Source organism: Pholcus phalangioides, unplaced genomic scaffold, assembly GCF_987345545.1.
Source record: "Pholcus phalangioides strain wild (caught in Gottingen) unplaced genomic scaffold, Ppha-v1.0 ptg000003l_1, whole genome shotgun sequence".
Taxonomy (NCBI): domain Eukaryota; kingdom Metazoa; phylum Arthropoda; class Arachnida; order Araneae; family Pholcidae; genus Pholcus; species Pholcus phalangioides.
In genome coordinates, this window is record NW_028301596.1 from 21,529,070 (window position 1) to 21,548,887 (window position 19,818).

Consider the following 19,818-nt stretch of genomic DNA (forward strand, 5'->3'; position numbering starts at 1 on the left):
GGGGAATTATGGTATCACCCTGTGTTTTTTGCCAAAAATGGTATTAAAAACGTCAACCTCGGTTATAAGGATAAAAATTCGTAGAAATTTCTATGTCACTATAACCGAATTTGACTGACCATGACTTGATGGTCATTGTCGATGTGGGTGGTCACAAACAATACCACAGAAATCGCGTCCGTGAACTTTTTGAAGAGACGATGTAGTAGAAATACACTGCTGGCCACCGTAAATGCAACACCCTGAAGGAAGCATGCAAATAATATGAAATTTACAACATGCATTAGCGGAGGTGAGATATGCAAATGATTAGAATTTCAGCGCAGACGCACATCACGCGCGCCTGTGGCGCCACTTCAAAGCGCTATTTAAGGCTTGGAGATTTCGACGATTTGAAGTACGGCAATTGTGTTTTTCTTGTGGTTTTTTCAAAAAAACGATCAATTATGCCTCGTAGAAAACAGCGATCATCTTTTGATCAAGTATCCGAGTTCGACAGAGGAAGGATAGTGGCCTACCGAGATTGTGGATTATCTTTCAGGGAAATCGGTAGTCGTGTTGGACGAAACCAAACAACTGTAATGCGGATATATGATCGTTAGATGCAGGAGGGTACGACGGACCGACGTGTTCGATCGCATCCACCTCAGTGCACCACTTCACGTGATGACAGGCGCATTGTGCGTATGGCAGTGACGGATCGCTCAGCCACATCACGAACCATAGCACAGCACATTCAGTCTGTACCGCATCATCCAGTGTCTGCGCGTACCATTCGACGCCGTTTACAGCAGAGTGGTCTGTCCGCAAGACGTCCATTGCTTCGTCTACCCTTGACGCAGAACCACAGACGTCTCCGCCGCCAATGGTGCGATGAAAGAAGGATGTGGACGGCACAATGGAATGAAATTGTCTTTACTGACGAGTCACGCTTCTGTCTGCAACACCACGATGGTCGGATTCGAGTCTGGAGACACCGTGGAGAGAGGATGCTGAACAGCTGCGTTATGCACCGCCACACTGGTCCTGCACCGGGTATTATGGTATGGGGCGGTATTGGATATCACTCTCGCTCTCCTCTAGTACGCATTGCCGGTACTTTAAAAAGCCAGCGCTACATCTCCGAGGTGTTGGAGCCAGTTGTCCTTCCTTACCTTCAGGGCTTGCCCACAGCCATATTTCAACTGGATAATGCGCGACCACACGTGATACGCATTGTCCAAAGGTTCTTCGTCAATCGCCAGATTGAATTGCTTTCCTGGCCAGCTCGCTCTCCGGATCTTTCGCCGATAGAAAACATGTGGTCCATGGTTGCTCAACGATTGACCCAGATTACATCCCCAGCTGCCACACCAGATCAACTTTGGCAACGCGTGGAAGCTGCTTGGTCTGCTGTACCCCAAGAACACATCCAAAGTCTCTTTGAATCAATGCCGAGGCGTGTGGCAGCGGTGATCTCCAACAATGGCGGCTACTCTGGCTACTGATTTTGGCAGGAACCACACTTCACAGAAGTCTATAAATTTAATCATTTGATGCTTGGTCAACATGTTATCTACAAAATAAATATTGTTGCAATATCTCTTGTCTTTCTTGGTGTTGCAATTTGGGTGGCCAGCAGTGTACATACGAAAAGAATGTACGTACAAAACCATTGCAATAGTCTTCTAATAATTTGCATTCACGGTAGCTTTTTTTAATCAGAGACGGCTTTGAACAAAGGAGTGAGTTCCTAGAATTCATCGCTAATGGTTGTTATTCGAAGCGACTTATAATTTCCTTTCCTCGAGATGCTTATTCACTGCGACTGCTTGAAATTAGTTTTTCGAAATGAAATACATTAGTTGTTGTTCATCGCATTTAAAAAGGAAGCAGAACTGGAAGCGAGATTCAGAACCTCCCACGAGAGGCTACTTTCTGGCAATTGGCATATGATTTGTGGCCGTGGTGAACTGCGAGGCTCCCGTCGACCGTAAATTCATTTCGCGATAATGAGGGTCCTTTTTCCTCTTCCTAAATACATTTCTTTCGCATTTTAAATAACTAAAATCTGATTTGTGTGGGAAAATCGATCCTTTAATCTTCGCTGCAGTCGACAACACTTATTATGACAATACAGATAATGTTATCGTTTGGGTATTCTTATCACTTTGGCAAAGAACGGAACGGACCAATATCATAACATGGGGAAAAAATTCGTTTATAGTTATCGGGACATCGGATAATATTTTACCAATTTTTTTTCCCCGTCGAAAGTTGTTTTTTTTTTGCGCATTCTGAAACCGAGGTTTACCAAACTTTTTTTTTTGCTGTAAGTTATCGTTATCGGGCTGCAAGATTATGTAGGAGGCTAGAGACGACCCCCCCCCCCCTATCTTGTTGGCACACATTTCCGTACTTAATGTCGTAATCAGTCCGTCGTATTCGCTGTGTACGAGTAGAACTGCTTTTGCTATGACCTCAAGGATTTTAGCCCAAAGGGAAAAAAAAAGTCCAGTTTTAGAATAGAATAAAAAACATGGAACGATTGTAATCATTTTGCAACCAATTATGTGGGAAAGAAAAACAGAGTTGTCCATTTTAACCAATACCCGCTTACCATACGACCCATTTGGCAAAACGGGTTCCATGGTCACAGTACTTGCGAACGAGACTTCTTTTATAGTTTTCATTTGGTTATTGTTGTGATCACATTGAGCGGCGTGTACTGTAATTCCAAAACTCGCAACTTTCAATTTCAATTGCGTGTAGCACCATCTATAGCAGAAGTCCTCGTGACGTCACTGAAGAAGGTCACATCTCACGTATAGTCACATCTCACGTATAGTCATTGGATATAGCAGGCCGACGCATGCGCCATCTTTACTCTTTTCCGTAGTATATCCAATGACTATGGGTGACGTGACCTTCTTCAGTGACGTCACGAGCTTCGCGCGGAGGCCTTCTGCTATAGATGGCATTGATGTAGCTCATTAGCAGTTGGCTGAATATGAAAATTTAACACATTACATTAAGGCGCTTATACATTAGCACGCGGACCGTGCAATGCAAACATTCGCAATTGGTTTTCCAGTAAGGTGTTGTTCCTTGAGCTGTTTGAACAAGACACACCTGGATTTTCAACGAGCACAAAGGAAAGAAAGGGGACATAAAGGAATTTTATGTACCCTCGAACGGATTAGAACCACTCCAGGGGGTCGTTCGTTGCATGGTCTAACATGCGTTTCGAAACGGCCGTTCCGCAAACGTTAAAACGGCATTCCAGTTGAAATTTATCGACAGAAAAAGAACACCATGCATGCAAATGCAACCTGGGGAAATCTCGTTTTCCACACCTTCTGTTCTGGTAGTCCTTGTACGACCTGCATCAGACCGGGAAGCAAGAAAGGATCCCGTTTCGCACAACTACCGATGCAAGCGTGCAAATGTTTTCGGATTGGGCAACCACCTGTGGGAAATACGCTCGCTGTACATTTGTGCTACCTCTATGATACTTCCGTTTGCAGCTCCGTAAATGAAGTGCATATCTGCTTTTTCAGTATTACTAAAGTGCGCCATTATCCCGTACGTTACAACTGTTAGAACGGTTGCATGCTGGAATAACTTCACTGGGCCTTTTATTCACCGTGACGCAGATTTGCATACGGTTTCTTCTTCTTCTCCAGGTTACATTTGCATGCATGTGGTGTTCTTTTTCTCAAGATAAATTTCTACAGGAATGCCGTTTTAACGTTTGTGGAGCGGCCATTTCGAAACGCGTTTGCGTTTCATGTCAGACCATGCATTATTTGATGACAATTGTTTGCATTGGTGTGTACTATCACCTCTTAAAGTTTTCCCATCTTCTCTGAATCACCCTGCATATTTCTGTAGGAGAATCTATGTACGTGACATTGAGATTTTCTCTCTATACAAATCTACAATTTTAGATCGATCGTCGCCAAATTTTGCATATATACCAATCAGGTCCTGGATTGTACGATTTCGCTCTGTCAGGCTATGAAGTTATTAAAAACTGCTGCTTTCTCTCATTTTTTGTCTCAATTAATCACAGTAGGTTTTTTTTAAATTCGAATTTGACTTGCGAATAATGTGACTTACGGAAAAGCGGAAATAGAATCACCAACAATTACCTATCTATATACGTAAAATTGATTTTGTCTCTCTCTCTCTGTGTATATATGTGTGTGTGTGTGTGTGTGTTTCCATTATTTCCTATGTGGAAGACGATTTGGACGGCCTTTATAATATAAAAGGAAACAAGCACCATTTGTATATATATATATACCTTTTGTGAGACTACTACTACTATTGTAAGATATACCGACATCTGAACTATTGAAAGAGGTGGGATTTTTTATCTAAATAGAGCCAATTGACATATAAGCTGTGATGCCGTCTGTGTGCACTTGAATCAACTACCAAACTAAAGAGATAACTGAATCGAAGACAACTTTAAATAGCTTTTCGCAGTTTGGATTTAATGACCCTTGGTTCCTTTCATATAAAAACCGTCCATTTGATATACGAGTGATTCGAATAACCGTCACGTTATAGCCGAACGAATTAAGCTCGTTAACCGAAATTCCACTGTATTTATATGAAAACTTTGCCATTTTGAAGACAATAATTTCAATTAGTTAAGCTTATTTTTAGTAATTCTGCAATGAAAATCCAAGTAGCAAGTGCATTTCTTGAAACTGATTCACAAGCATCCAAGGGATCTGGTCCCCCCCCCCTAGAAATATGAGAAAAAGATATCCAAATCTATTTTAATATAATTTTTCTTCCCGTCTGACCGAAATTTCTGGCTTAAGGACCTGCAAGCATTCATTGTCAAGTTGATGTTTTAGAAACCAAGGACAAGTCAAAAAATCTCAGGGAATATACTCTAATTTCTGTAAAGCTCAATGTCAAGCTCTGACGTCAAATCAAAAATAATGTTACAAAATAATTCGTAAATGGTCCCTATTCATTATTAATCATGTCAATTTCAACTAGAGAATGATATAAATAGCGTTTGTTCCACATAAAAGCGTCCTTGATTGAACTGTATTGAATCTTCTTATTTTGATTTGAGGACTTGGAGAGGAATAGTCCATAAATATAGATCAAATTTAATGAACAAAATTGAGTGACGCAAGGACTTTCTATAATAATTATTTTTTATAATTTTTACATTCAAAGTTACAAGTTTTTTTTTTTGTGTTTTTTTTGCTAAACATCAAAATGTATACATATGAACCATTGAACAAAGAGCAACAATTTCCTTGGCACAGTAAGGCACAGAAATTAATCATATATATAATAATATATATGTATATAGTAATATATTTATATATCAACAGCATAAACACTTCTCTTTGCTTGTGCTATTCGAAGAGTATATAGATCATATGCACATTCACAAATTTTCTCTTGAGATTCCAGTCACTTTGTACAATGTAGGACCTCTTCGAAGCACAAAAAAATATTTAGAGGAGAAAAAAAAGTTATTTCTGTGCTATCACATTTGCTATGCTTCCTTAAAAACATTGCTACATCAAGTCTCTAAGAATTTTTAGTTCAAGAAATTCTTCAGCAAATGAAAAAACTGTCTGTTTGCCAGATTGCTTCTTGAAATTTCTCACAATTAAGTCATTAGTCAATAAATTTCAAATGATTTCATCCAAAAATCACTCCTAAAGGTGGTATTGTTTCAATTCAAGACCTGATTGGCAGGCCCTGTTTCACACATGAGAAAATGTGGAATGTGCCCAGGACCACAAAATTAGCTGACTTTTGGATTTTAGGCACAGCCCACGTGCTCTTCCCCCCCCCCCCATTTGCCTCAAAGAAGACAACATTTAAATTTATTTGTATACATCTTTTTATTTTATTTTGCAGCTATTCATTTCTAATATGCACAATGTCCTGTATACTCGTAAATAGTTTAAAAATCCATAAAAAATGTAAGGAATTAGGAAACTTGCATGTGGTTTGTGAAAAAGTTATTCTAACAAAGCACAGTTTTTTTTTGGTACAGAAAAAGAGTTCAAATTTTTCTCGATGGAGGGCGCTGCACAAAAAACAAGTCATTGCGAGTGGAACTTTTCTTTAATATCTTCTGTGTCTGAAATGTTTGTAAACCTTCAGTCGGCGATTCATGGCTGAGATAAAAAAAAAAAAAACTTCACATCAACAGTGCTATATCCACCAATGTTAACATCACAATGAAAACCTCATACAAGTGCCAGTAACAGGAAAATTCAGAAATGAGCTGTTAATAGCACTCTACATTTTATAGGACTCTAATTCACATATTTTCAGTGATTCGCAGCCCCCTGCCCTACACTGACAAAAAAAAAATTGGTTTTTTTTCTGCACCAAAAAAAAAAAACCCTTTTTGTGGGAAAATAACTTTTTTGCAAATTGCATTCAAATGCACAGATTCTCCTTCTATTTTCATGAATTTTTTAACTATTTATGAATTTGTGGGCCACCCTTTAACAAAAATATCGAAAGTATCAAACAATGTTGTATAACAAAATTCACAACTCTTGTGGAAAAAAAGAACTGACAAACGTCAAAAAAACGTCCTTTAAAATCTTTTTCCACAAAACGTTTTTCATCACCCAAAATACAAATTTTTCTCGTTAGTTATCAAGTAAAAAAACAATTTTTTTCCAGTGCAAAATAGCAACAAAATAAAAAAAAAGTTACATGTAGAAGCTGAAGGCGTGATTTGAAAAATGTAAGAATAATTAATAACAATAAATTATGATCAAATGAAATGGAAGTGAAATTTTATGTGACTGCAATTAAAGATTGCATGTGCTCTTTAACAACTGTTAGGCCAAGATAACAATGTAAAAGTTTGATAAAAGTTATTTTATAAAACTTGAAAATGCAACTAAGTGGTTACATTCGAGCAAATGTAACCAACAGGTTTATTGGTTGCATTTTCCCAAGTTTTATATAAAAGAACTTCTATTGAACTTTTATAGTGTAATCCTGGCTTTATCAATGCATTAAAAAAAATGGAAGATTTCTTAAATCACAATCAAAGAATTCATATAAACATCACTTCCTAAAGTTAATTCAATGAAGTACACTAGTGTAAAAAAAAATCTCTAAGATCAAAGGAGTTCTAATGGCCAGACTAAACGAATACAAGACAAATTTGTTAATCATCTTAAGCAGCGTTTCTCAACCTATGGTAAGCGAAACAGAGGTGTCATCGATAATGATAAAGGTAGTCTGCAGGCAGACTTGATAATTTACTTCCGAATCGATTGTTCATTTCTTATGATAGATATAATTCCACAGAGGAATGTGTACGAGGTGCACATATGGTTCAGTAGTAATACTATTGTAACTGATACTTGTGATATCCTTATGTGTCCAAATAAAAATTACAGCTTTATACTGGGCGTCACCATATCTCAATGAGGGAAATGCAGGAAATTGCAACCTTAAATACAGAATATCACTAATTGTAGCCAAAACATGCAATTTGTGACAAATGAAGGGCTGCAAATCGCAGTAAACAAAGATGCATTTCTTGTATAAAACATTGGTCATGGTTTGGTGGCCATATCTCATTGAGTAAAATACAGGAAGATGGGATCTTAAATATGACAAAATATGAGAATGAGTCAATTGTCAAAAAAAACATAGCCACAAGTCAGCAAAATCGCTAATCGTTGCTAAAGTTTCTGAAAATTAGCAATGAGTGGAAAATAAAAGATTACTGAAACTTGCTGTGAATCCGATTGTAGTATTATCATAATATGATTTATAAGCTATAAAAATTATTCAAAATTCATTCACGATTTTAGAAAGCATTACAAATTCAGATAAGCTTCGTTGAAAAAACTGGACTATTGTACAAAATAGTCGGAACAGCCAAAAATCTTCCGTTCTGACTGTCCCATGAAAATACGGGACACTATTATGTTGTAAGCTTGTGGTCTGTCTAATTGTTTCAGACATGACTTGGTAACTTAGAGTAAAGGTTGGGAAACGCTGTTTTATAAAGCATACTCACAAATCCCTTAAACTTGCACAATATTACTCATGAATAAAGCCAAAGTACGGCAGTCATTCTTGAATTTGCATTTGCTGAAGAAACATTTGGACAATGCATAATATCAAAATATGCTATGCATATATTTCATCCTTCAGACAACATAATCACTCACTCAATAAGTATTTAGTATTCACGAAGCTTCAGAACTGTACATGCAGTTTCATCAATCGACAGTATAACTAAACTATGAAGAACGTTTGCATATTTTTCTGGCAGAATGTATAAAATTATTACGAGCATATTCATAGTTGATGGCTAGACACTCTTTTATCGATTAAGATCTAGTAAATTTTTACTTCTCAAAATTACTGTATTCATAAATAAATGACACATTTCATTATAAGATATTGTAATTCACTAACTAGTATACTCATACATTACATTTCAGATAGTTAAATCGACATATTTAAAGAAAATCACATGTTTTTGTATACATCATCATTGAAACGTGTTAACTGTCATTATCGCTGATTAAATAAATTAGATTTACTTTTAGAATTCATTTCTTTGCATTTACAGAAAAAGAACAAAAATAATGTGGTTTCTGTTATAATCGATACATATGTATGTTTCCTACATGCAAAGAAGTATCCAATATTTTTCCCTGTATTAATAGGATTTTTGCAGAGAATCTTTGCATGTTTCAAAAGGAAATTTAACGCGCGAGAAAACACTATTCTTCTGCCTTCGAATGCAAATTAAATTGGAAGGAGATTGGACTTTCTCCTCTGATTTAGCCAGAACACTAGGCGAATTCCTCTTTGCTCAGGCTGCAAACGCTTTCTTTTCATATCACGAGTCATGTATCAAGGGAGCTGTTTCAGTCACCACTCGCTTCACCACTGTGACCGTTACTTTCTGCACTTTCTTCTAGCTCAGGATGTTCTTTACTGTTATTGGCCAGTTTTTCTTTCTCTCTCTCTTCCTGCTCTTTGGCTACTAAAGAGAGCAGAAAATTCTGTCAGGATTTGAAATCAAGACAAAAAACATTATAATGACATCTTCCCTTTGTTTACATTTCAAATCAAAAACTTAAGAACCAAGAATATTTTTCAAAAGTGAGTTTTCCAGAAAATAATGGATGGTATAATGAGATTAAAACATGAATATATACCATGCTCAGAAATTGAAAACAAAACTTCATATGTCTTTGATAGTCCACCTTAATAAGTTAGCTAACTTAGTCTTGGAAAAGTCTAACAAATTAGATTTCTAAGATAGAAAAGAAAAATTGGGGTAGGCTGTTTCATAGACATGGGCGCAAGTTTTAAAGTGAATATATTATTTGTGCTTTGAATCATGTGGTAAGTAAATAATGAAATGAAATAGGTATCATCAGATTTGTCTTTGTAATAGCTAACAGAAGATACCAAAGTCGTCTATTCGCACTGCAAACTTCTCGAGATACAGCATAGAAAAATTCATTACAAAAGCAAGCCATAAGGCCTGTGCCCAGACAAGAGATATTAAAATCTGAATGGCATCATTGGCCTTGTCTCTGGAACGTCTATCAGATGACACTATTGACTTCTATTTGTGTTGCAAACTTCGAGATGTAACGCAAGACAGATATGACATACAGTCAGACCTGCTTATAATGAGCCTGCGTTTGAAGAGAAAATTAATGCATTGTAATGAGAAAATTAATGCATTTTGTTTGGTAAATTTCTAATTGTATAGCAGTTTTGTCACCTTTAGTGAGAAAGTTTTTTACACCATCTCGTACTTCACACGGAATTACAAGAGGGAAAAATAAATACAAAAATTAGAGAAAATGAAACGTAAATGTGAGGAGAATCACCAAACTGTTACTAGCTTCGACTAGCTGCTAACTGTTAATCTTCAACTGCAAACACAGCAGAGGTAAGTGGATGCAGGATGATGTGTCAGACAAGGGCCTTATTGTTCGATGCATTGGAGCACCTGTATTTTATGAGACAGGAAAACTTATCCCATATTATTTGGCTCTTGGGGGAGGAGATTGCCCATTGTTCTGCTCTGGATCTATGCTTGGTCTATTGGCACCATTTCATTTGTGCAGTAGTCCACAAATTCCATGTTAGTGGCAGAGGGATAATATCCTTCATTTGAATGGTTAAGAACCTCTGACAACAGTAATCATCATACAGTACATTAAACTTGACAAATAAACACAACTACTCTTTGGTTTTACATGAGTATTCAGCAGCATTTGAGTGAGGGTGCTGTGGGTGCTCAAGCATCCCTAGAATTAATTCAGAAATAGAAATTTTCTATTCTATTACACATAGAAATCAACTTGAGCACCCACCCACAGGTCTAAAACACTTCTGACGCCTCTGTGAGTATTGATACTGTGAAGATATGGAACAAACAAAGAAAATCTTCATTATTTTTTTAAGGAGAAGTTTGGTTTGAGCACATATTGTTCCCATGATATTAGTAACTTTCTGAAACAAATTAAATATGTAATTCATAAGGGGTCATTCAAGTATTACGCCAGCATCGGGGGGGGGGGGGTTTCGGATTTGCTGACTTTTGATGACAGGGGGGGGGAGGGGGGTTGAAGGTTGCTTACGTCATCAACCACCCCTTTTTGAAGATATGAAATATTCTAAGCTGCTGACGAAATTTTGCTGACAGGGGGGGGGGGGGGTCAAAAATGGCTGAAAATCTGCTTACGCAACACTTGAATGGCCCCCTAATAGCAAAAAAAACGTCAGCATTTTATGAAATGTTATGAAAAAATTAACAAACAATTAAATACAGCTGAAACCCTTTCCGGATATTGCGCAGAAATTTTCAACATGATAAAAATATCAACATGTGCCATGCATGGAGAAATTGTTTGGAAGTCCAACCACCTCAAAGTAACTTTAAAAAGTTATATCCATGTAAATGAATCATTTCGTTTCAATGATTTTAATTTTATAAGATCACTGCAAGCACTCAAAATGGAACAGTTTCACCAATGTAGGAAAATTTGCGCAATGGATTCGAGGGGTTTTACGCTGCATCAAATGTGTTCACCACATTCAGAAAATAATTATGATTTTTATTCAAAGTTCCATAGATTCTTCCCCATTTGACAATTAAAAATCAAGCAAAAATATCAAACTGTATATAAATTGAACTAACCTGCAGGATTGAGCACTAAATAAGATAAAATGTCTGATAGTGAGACCATTCCAATCACATGGTCATCCTTATCAACAACTACAAGACGATGGACCTGATAGCATAAAGAAAAGAAAAAAACATTTCTAAATGTCATGGTAACTATAAAACAATATAAAATAATATAGTTATATATATAAAAAAATATTAAAAAAACCATCAGAAAACTGCATCATAGATGAAGCAACAACGACAATCTGTTTTGAGATTTATAAAAATAATCCTTCCTAAAATGGAAAAGGATTCCTTTCTCTTATATCCTTTCCCTCTGAAGTGATAATAGGAAATGAAACCTGTCTAGAATCTAATCTGCATATGCATATGATATCATACACCAGAATTACATAATACATTGGCTTTTACTCTCCCATAGGGGTATACTACGCTCTACAAAAGGAGCACAAAACCTTTCCAGTCTGCAGGTGAACAGCAACTCAAGGGCCACAAACTGGAGTACTTTTGGTGTTGTCATTATAATTTTTTAGGAGCACCTTTCACAGGTTAAAAGGACGTACACCAATGCTCTACAACAAACAGTGATACCTCGTTTTTAACCGTTTTTTTTAACAATATTTTTGCCTTGGCTAATAAATACAGATTCGGTTAATGAAGATTTTAGTTGATATAGATGCATGCACTAACATAAAAGCACAGTGTCATGAGCCAAGTTTTCATGCAAATAAAAATGAATCTAATGAGTAACTATCATTTCAGTAAGATTAATTTATTTCACCTCGGAATCACTTCAAGACGCATCTCTCTCCCACTTTAAAAAAGATTTTGAGCCATTTTATGTATAATGAAAAAATCCATAAAAAATAATGTCTTAATATTACTCAATTTAAAAAGTCTGACCATTCTAGACATTCTAGGAACTTATCCTTCCATCTAAATCATGATTCCCAACGTGGGGGCAATTTGAGAATGAGCTTATTAAGAAACTTTTCAAAATTCCCCCATTTTTATATCAGTTCAAATTTTTTTTTGTTAACAATTCCTGATGCTTATTTCTTTCATTTTTCTGTTTCAGTGTTTTTTTTTTTTTTTTGGGAAGGGGTTTTTAATATGTTTTGTGTTTCACTAATAATTTCTGCCAATAGGATAAAGTCCACTGACCCCCCCCCCCCCCATGGCAATAAAATGAAGAAAAATTAATTCTACTGGCCCCTTTACAAAATAATATTCTGAATGTAGCAATGTAAAGTGATTAAGAGTACCCATGCTGTGTTCTAGGCTTTTTATATCAGTAGGTGTTTCGTCCACTACCGTGGTGGACATCATGATGCAAGTGACGGTAAGCAAGAAGACTAAACAATCAAGAAGACAACAAAAAGTGTGATCTACTTCCGCTTCCACTGAAGTGGGGCGAAATCTGTATTGTTATTGTCACGTGGAACAAGAGATATTTTGGTGACACAAGAGACATATTTTGGTGACACAAGAGACATATTTTGGTGACACAAGAGACATATTTTGGTGACACAAGAGACATATTTTGGTGACACAAGAGACATATTTTGGTGACACAAGAGACATATTTTGGTGACACAAGAGACATAGATGCTTCTGGTATCTTAGCCAAACTAGGCTATCTAACATCTCTAGAAGACTCGACCATTCCCTTAAATTAAAACCTATTTTTTCTTCCACTGACTGCTTTAAATTGCTTTACATACAGCTTCTTTCCTCATACCACTGGTGAGTGGAACAAATTCCCAAGCTCTATTGTCAAATCTCCCACTATCACTAGTTTTTTTGTCTAATATCAAACAATATCTTTGCCATTTTCAATCACATCCTCTTGTATAGGCCCCCAGGGCCAACAATATTGTATAAATAAATAAATTGATAGTCGATGGTTTTCTGAGGACGTTGGTTCATCTCCTTACTTGCTGTTACCTACTACGATGATGTCCACTAGTCCACTGCAGTAGTGCATGAAATGTGCACTGATAAAAAGCCTCAAATATGGCACAAACACCCCAAAAAGTACAGATACACTCTTACAAACTCCGGATGTGAAAGCCTACCTTCTCTGTTCAGTGAGTTGATTGCTTTCTCATGCAAGCCCACAGACCTCTGAAGTTACTCCAAGATTAAGAATCACTGCTTTTAACTGAGTAAATTACCTTTTTATGGCTCCCTCAACATAGATAGGAGTTTACTTTTGAATTTTAAGAATTACAAGTAACAGGGAAAGAGCAAGAATGAGGGTGGCGGGAAGGGGGAATTCCCAGGTTGCAAAATTTAAAAGGATGCACAGCAAAAACATTTTTTTTTGTTATGTAAAAAACCAACATTTGTTATAGAACTATGACTACTTTGTTATACTACTACTTCTGCTAACTAATGTGATTCCCCAGAATGAATTAGCTTAGTTAGCTCAAGTATCACTACATAAGATTGCATAAAGCAGGGGTGCACAACCGCAGGCCTGTGGACCAAATCCGGCCTGCCAAAGGGTTCCACCCGCCCCACAAAAGGTATTCCAGTAGAAAAGTATCAATACACACAACATCGTAAATAGAAAAACCACCACAAAATTGTCTGGTGCAAGTAGTTACCAATGACAGCCTAAAAAAAAATTGTTAAATGTTGTTATGGTTGCTAAAATTGCAACTATCAATACAATTGCTGAAAAATTGCCAATGACAGGAAATGAAGAAAAATGAAATGAAATTTGCATCAGAAATTTAATTCCCCCAAAACAACATAGGTGTTTGAAAAATATGAGAGGAAAATATTTTTATATCATTATAGTTAATTACGATACAGTCATAATTGCCATAAATTATAGTATGATTATTATTATTAAGTCCTGAAAATCATCTTGATTAAATTTTTGATTTCAAAAATTTCAGTAAGCCTCGTTATGAAAATAAGGGAAAAACAAGACATTTTATAATAAAGTCGAGATGGCCAAAATTACAGGGATGTCTCATAAAATACAGGTCATATGGTCACCCTATGTATACACGTTTTTTGGCCAATGAGCAACAGAAATACAACGTATCTGGCCTGCAGGCAAGGGAGGTTGTGTTGCCCAGTGCCATCTTAATACATGGGCCCACCTGGGCACAGCCTAGGGGCATCATAAAAATATCCGGTTGAAATTTTTAGAATTTACCAGTAGGGCCTCAGAAAACCACTTGAACCGGGGGAACCCATGATGCTTTTAAGATGACCCTGTGTGCACCCCCGACCTAAAGAATGTAATTTACGATCAGATCACTATTTTTTTTCTGAGTTCAGTACTGTAAATCATTTTTCCTCTTTACAAAAAAACCTTCAATAATGACCAAATAATGACATTTTTTCATTTGATCACATCAGTCATCTTATGCACGAAATGATCAAATTAGACCGGGAAATGTGGTTTAAAGTTGATTACAATCAGTTTTTCTTGCATGGCACTCTCTCTGAGAGGCTGACATGCTAACTGCTTGGAGGCATGGTTATGAAAAGAAAATGAGAAAACTTTCAAATAAATACAAAGTTGTGCCTTTTTTTGAGTAGTAAACAAATGAGCCATTGTGATGGCTTTTTTAAATCTTCTATGTGATCAAAAAAGCATGAATTAAACGAGTCCATAAAAGTCTTCTCCAAGATGGAGGACATAACCAGTGCTGTCTTAATTCATGGGCCGAGCCAGGCTCCACCCAGGGGACCTCATGACAATGAGATCTGGTTAAAAATTTCAAGATTAGGCACATCAATTGGCAGGCAGAGACATTTCTTGTCAGATGGGGAGGGGAAGGCTCAGAAAAATTGATTTGCCTGGGGGGGCCCCCCCATGATGCTCTTCAGACGGTTCTGGACATAAATAGCATTGAATAAATTTTAATGAAAATGTAATGAGCTCTTACCTCTGCTCGAACTATCCTGTCGAGAATCGCAGACAATGTTTCATCGAGTGTACATTTTAGAACTCCTTCAAAATACTGTATAAAGAAAAAAAATGTGATTGAGTAAGTTGTCTTTGTGTATATATACACTGGAACTTGACAATTAGGATATTGATTTAATGACATTATCTTGTATTTTTTTATTCTTACCACTAATGCCACAGCATCATTACATTATTTTGGAAAAAACTGAGCAATCATAATAGACATCATTTCTTGAGTGCAGACTACTTACAACTGTGCAGAGACTCTACTTATGCAAATGAATACAGTCTATGCTGCTTATAATCAGAAAGTTAGGTTATTGCTGGTCCATTAAAAAACTGGTACAGTTTTAAGACTCAAATGTTCCCTATTCGTCTGATTTATTTTTCATCCAATATAACAACCTGCAAAGATCATTCAATCCAATACAATGTCCAAACTCAGCTCTATACCCACCTCTTTTTTTTGCAAGAAAATGACCATACTAGTGTCTACAAGAATACTTAACCTTTAATATTGGAGGATTCTGTGCACGTATAACATGCTTGTTAATGAATGTGAGCTTCCATTGAATAGCTGATAATTACCTGTATCAGACCGTGCTAACACGATAAGGTAATGAAAGTTGAGTTACAAAACTAAATAGCACTTTAGACCAAATTTTTGATTTTTTTCAGAATTTAAAAATATATTGTTTTGTCTACAGATGTTTAAAAAAAGGGGGAAAACTTTTCTTGGATGGTGAGCAAGTTATTATATAGGAAATTATAGTGGTAGTAGATTTTACCAGCAGCTAGATGTAGAAAAGTCCATAGAAATATGGCATAGGCATAAAGTTATCAGAAATATTAAGAGTGCTCAGAATTGTTGGGGGGTGAGCGACTCCAACTTAATATTTCCATAAGTTACTGTGGAGATGGTGGCAAATGTTGGGAGAGCCAGATACAAGTTCATACTCATCAAAATTGCGAAGAATGGCATACTGGTCCTTCTCTTAAGAAGTTAATTTTTTTCAAACTTCTGACATAATGACCTCCCAATGTAACATCAGTTTTTCCTTTAAATATGATGGGGGTCATTATAACATGGTTGACTGTATTTGTTTAACAAAAATCAGAAAAATCTTTGTTTCAACACATGAAAACTCTGATACTTTGAAGGAGTCAAAGCTAAATAACTTTGTCAGACTGTACCAAGTACGGTATATATTTATCATTTTATTACTAACACTACCATACTTTCATTAACAAAACAACTTTTACAAGATACACGGAAGACTGGATGTTGTGAAGATATTTATTATTTGAGATGTTAATTAATTTTTTAAGGAAGGAAAAAACTCATCTCTGCCTCTACCGGGAGTCGAACCCGGGTCCCTCGATTGCCGGACGAGTGCTCTGACCACTAAGCTACAGAGGAGATAGAGATTTTCCTTCGCTAGAGCGTATATATGCCGAACGGAACCGTGCAATGGACGGTGAAACCGATCAGCTAATAGCTCATGGACGACGAACCACTAGAGGGCTATATATATGACATGAATGTCGCTCTCCACTTGTTAATACAACATCTCAAATAATAAATATCTTCACAACATCCAGTCCTCCGTATATCTTGTATTAACAAGTGGAGAGCGACATTCATGTCATATAAAACAACTTTTGTTCTGCACAAAATACAATGCAACATGCCAATTGAGTTTTATACACAAGTGTTATTATTGTAAGAATATGAGAGATAAATTGAAAATCTCATTATTGAAAATGAGAAAGTTTACTTTTAGATACAAGATTCTAGTGTAACACGAGTAACTTTTGGGAACAGATTAAACTTGTAATTCAAGACGCCATTATATTTTACCATAATTATATCTATATAATCATTCACAAGAAAGAAAGAAATGTATTTTACCTGGTCTCTATGCTCCAAAGCTTTTTTGAGCGTTATATCTAGATTGTTGTATGTCTTTTCAGCTGCAAGGTTCTGCAGAAGAAAATAGAAGCTAATCAATTTTAAAATTTCATTTTGAACTTCAAAATCTGAAGCAATACTGCCTCTTACGCATCACAAAAACAGATATACTAATATAGAGCATTACTGTTTACAGTTGCACTGAAACAATCTAATATTAACTAATAATCTAATAAACATTAAACTCATCAAAATATTATTTGAATGAGAAAAAAAATTGAAGGAAACACCTATTCAAAAAAATACAAAATGCAGGAGCAATTTATTACTTTGTGCAACAATTTAATGTGTATAGCAGGGGTGGCCAACAGTTGGTGCCCATGAGGTGATTTTGTGCACCTCCTAACTAGGCAAAGATATGATGTATTAAATTAATTTTCTGATCATTATTTGAGCTATAGACAACAGCTGTTGTCTGGAACTCAACCATTACAACAGCTAAGTTCCTGATTAACAGGCAATTTACATTCATTATTTCTAGTGAAAATAGTAATTTGCTATGTTCTCTTCATACTGCTTGTTCGAACACATGTATTGCTTTTTAAAGTTCCTTATGGCATTTTCCCCATTTCTTTCCACTACCTCATTGGGCAAGTTGCCTGTTGGTGGCCTCTGTATTTGTAGTTGAATGCATATTTATGTTTTGCTCAATGTGATGAAACTTTTTTGAAGTGGATGCCAACTCACAATGGCACCCACCTCGAAACTTCAATGAACTTAGCTACCCAGACCATAGTAATTCCAAAGAGCAACAATGTGTTATATTCGATGGATGGGTTCATATTGTGAAGTTGAACAAGGGGGTTGTGGTAATAAATGTTTCAAAGCAATTATTATTATCCACTAACATAGAAAACAAATTTAGATTTTATTTTGCTTGAAAAAATTTTCTTTTCCTAATACTTATAGAAATAAATAATATCATGAGTAATGTTATGTGGTTGTTATAAATTTATTGTTTGTTTTGTATTTTATAACTTTTACTTAGAAAATTAACAGGAATTTTTTTCATACGTACAATTACATCAAATTTTGCATAGATATCAACAACTTTCTCCTGGTCATCCACTACTGGTAAAGCTGATACTCTCCTCTCAATGAATTCACTCATAGCCACAATAACTGGAGTGCTCGCTTTGGCCTGTGAAAGACAAAAATTGAATTTCAAGAAAAAAAACTTGATTTAAAATAAAGTATGAAGATACAAAAATTTTTTTTTAATAATCTTATTTCAATTCATATACAGTGAAAATCCTATATAGCCATACTTTCTGTAACTATACTCGCTTATATAATGATATCACTCTGGTCCCAATGTACTATGTCACTCTGTTGATACATCATATCCATTGCAATAAATCCTTTATAATGACACATTTCTCCTGTTTATTGAGTACCATTATACAGAATTTTCACTGTACATCTATGACAATTACTTATATATTTTCAATGCCACAGAAGTAGTTCTTGCATTAAGTGCCAAGTTTTCGAAGAGTCTATAAGTTTAAATCTTGTGTCATATAGAAGATTCTGTTCTGCATTTGTGCATGACGCTCCAAAACAGTTTTTTGCTTCGTGAAACTCAATTTACTAATGGATGCATATCCACACAGCATAATATGCAAATTCTACAGCTTGATGTATTCACAAATTCAGAAGCTTATATTCATATAAACACATGGGCATCACCCACAGGGAAGTCCCGATTTGTCTTCTTCAGCACAAAATGTACTGTTTACCATAAATAAGCATTATTTACACTTTTAAGCTGATTACAAAATGATATTTAGGAATTTAGGATTTCATAGACCATATCAAGTGTTTAGTAAAGTCGAACTGTATTAACACAAAATGGCCTATCATTTAATTTCATTCAACACAAAAAAAATTGTCTCAACCTCAGCAGTGATATGATGTTAAGTAATATGCTTAATGTGCAACAAATACTTTCATACTTAATGCACTACCACTTTTTCTTAATATTTTTAATTTTTTTTATCATGCTCTATCTATCTCCCCCCCCCCCCCCACCTTATCCAACAGGGTTGCCTTCCCACCCTCATCCAGGAGAGAAATCCTTTTTACCTACTAAATTGAATTTAGTTAAAACCAAATTTTTATGATGAAAAAAACATTTTATAAATAAGAATGAGACTGATCTCTGCAACCCTAGGCTAGGCACAGATTCAGAAGTGGGGGGGGGGGGTGATCATTCTTCCCAAAAGCCGAATTCTATGGCAAAAAAATAGGGTTTGTGTGTGTAAAATACGGGACCATTCAATAAACCTACATAATGAATCGTCACTCCCAACACACATCACCATGGGTCCACGCTTACCCTGGACTGGGGTGAGCTTTCTTATTATTGGGATTCCATGAACGGCTGTCTCACCATCATGGTTCCCTGGGAAAAGTGATGTTCTGGGACCCCATACTTAGCTAGAAGCGACAGCTTACATATTTACATACTTATGCTCGAAAATCATTGTACCAGGCCTTATCATGTATAGGTAACCTATAAACATGATTGATTGATGGCCACTCATGCCTAGAGATATTCAGCACAAGACTACTTTCTCTCTTCACCTCCTAGAAGGCTGGGTTATGTTGGAAAGCATGAACACTGGCCCGGAAAGACAGAGTAAGTTTTGGTTTCTAGTTGAGGCCCCAGGCCGTGGGTTAAGATTGCCCTGGCTCCATGAACAGCTCATTCGCCAGATTCTGAAAGTA

General features: G+C 36.1%; 1 protein-coding gene across 4 annotated transcripts in view; it reads right to left on the reverse strand.

Annotated features, from left to right (window-relative positions):
• Positions 1 to 5,158: 5,158 nt before the first annotated feature.
• The window catches only part of LOC149088277 (5'-AMP-activated protein kinase subunit gamma-1-like), a 159,176-nt gene continuing 144,516 nt past the window's right edge, over positions 5,159 to 19,818 (reverse strand). For all 4 annotated transcript variants that reach the window (XM_089246218.1, XM_089246231.1, XM_089246239.1 and 1 more), the window contains 5 exons: positions 18,107 to 18,229; positions 17,029 to 17,100; positions 15,094 to 15,168; positions 11,189 to 11,282; positions 5,159 to 9,010 (listed from right to left, as the gene is read on the reverse strand). In XM_089246218.1, the coding sequence (XP_089102344.1) occupies positions 8,892 to 9,010; positions 11,189 to 11,282; positions 15,094 to 15,168; positions 17,029 to 17,100; positions 18,107 to 18,229 (483 nt within the window). In that variant the 3' untranslated portion in view covers positions 5,159 to 8,891. The remainder of the gene's footprint in view (positions 9,011 to 11,188; positions 11,283 to 15,093; positions 15,169 to 17,028; positions 17,101 to 18,106; positions 18,230 to 19,818) is intronic.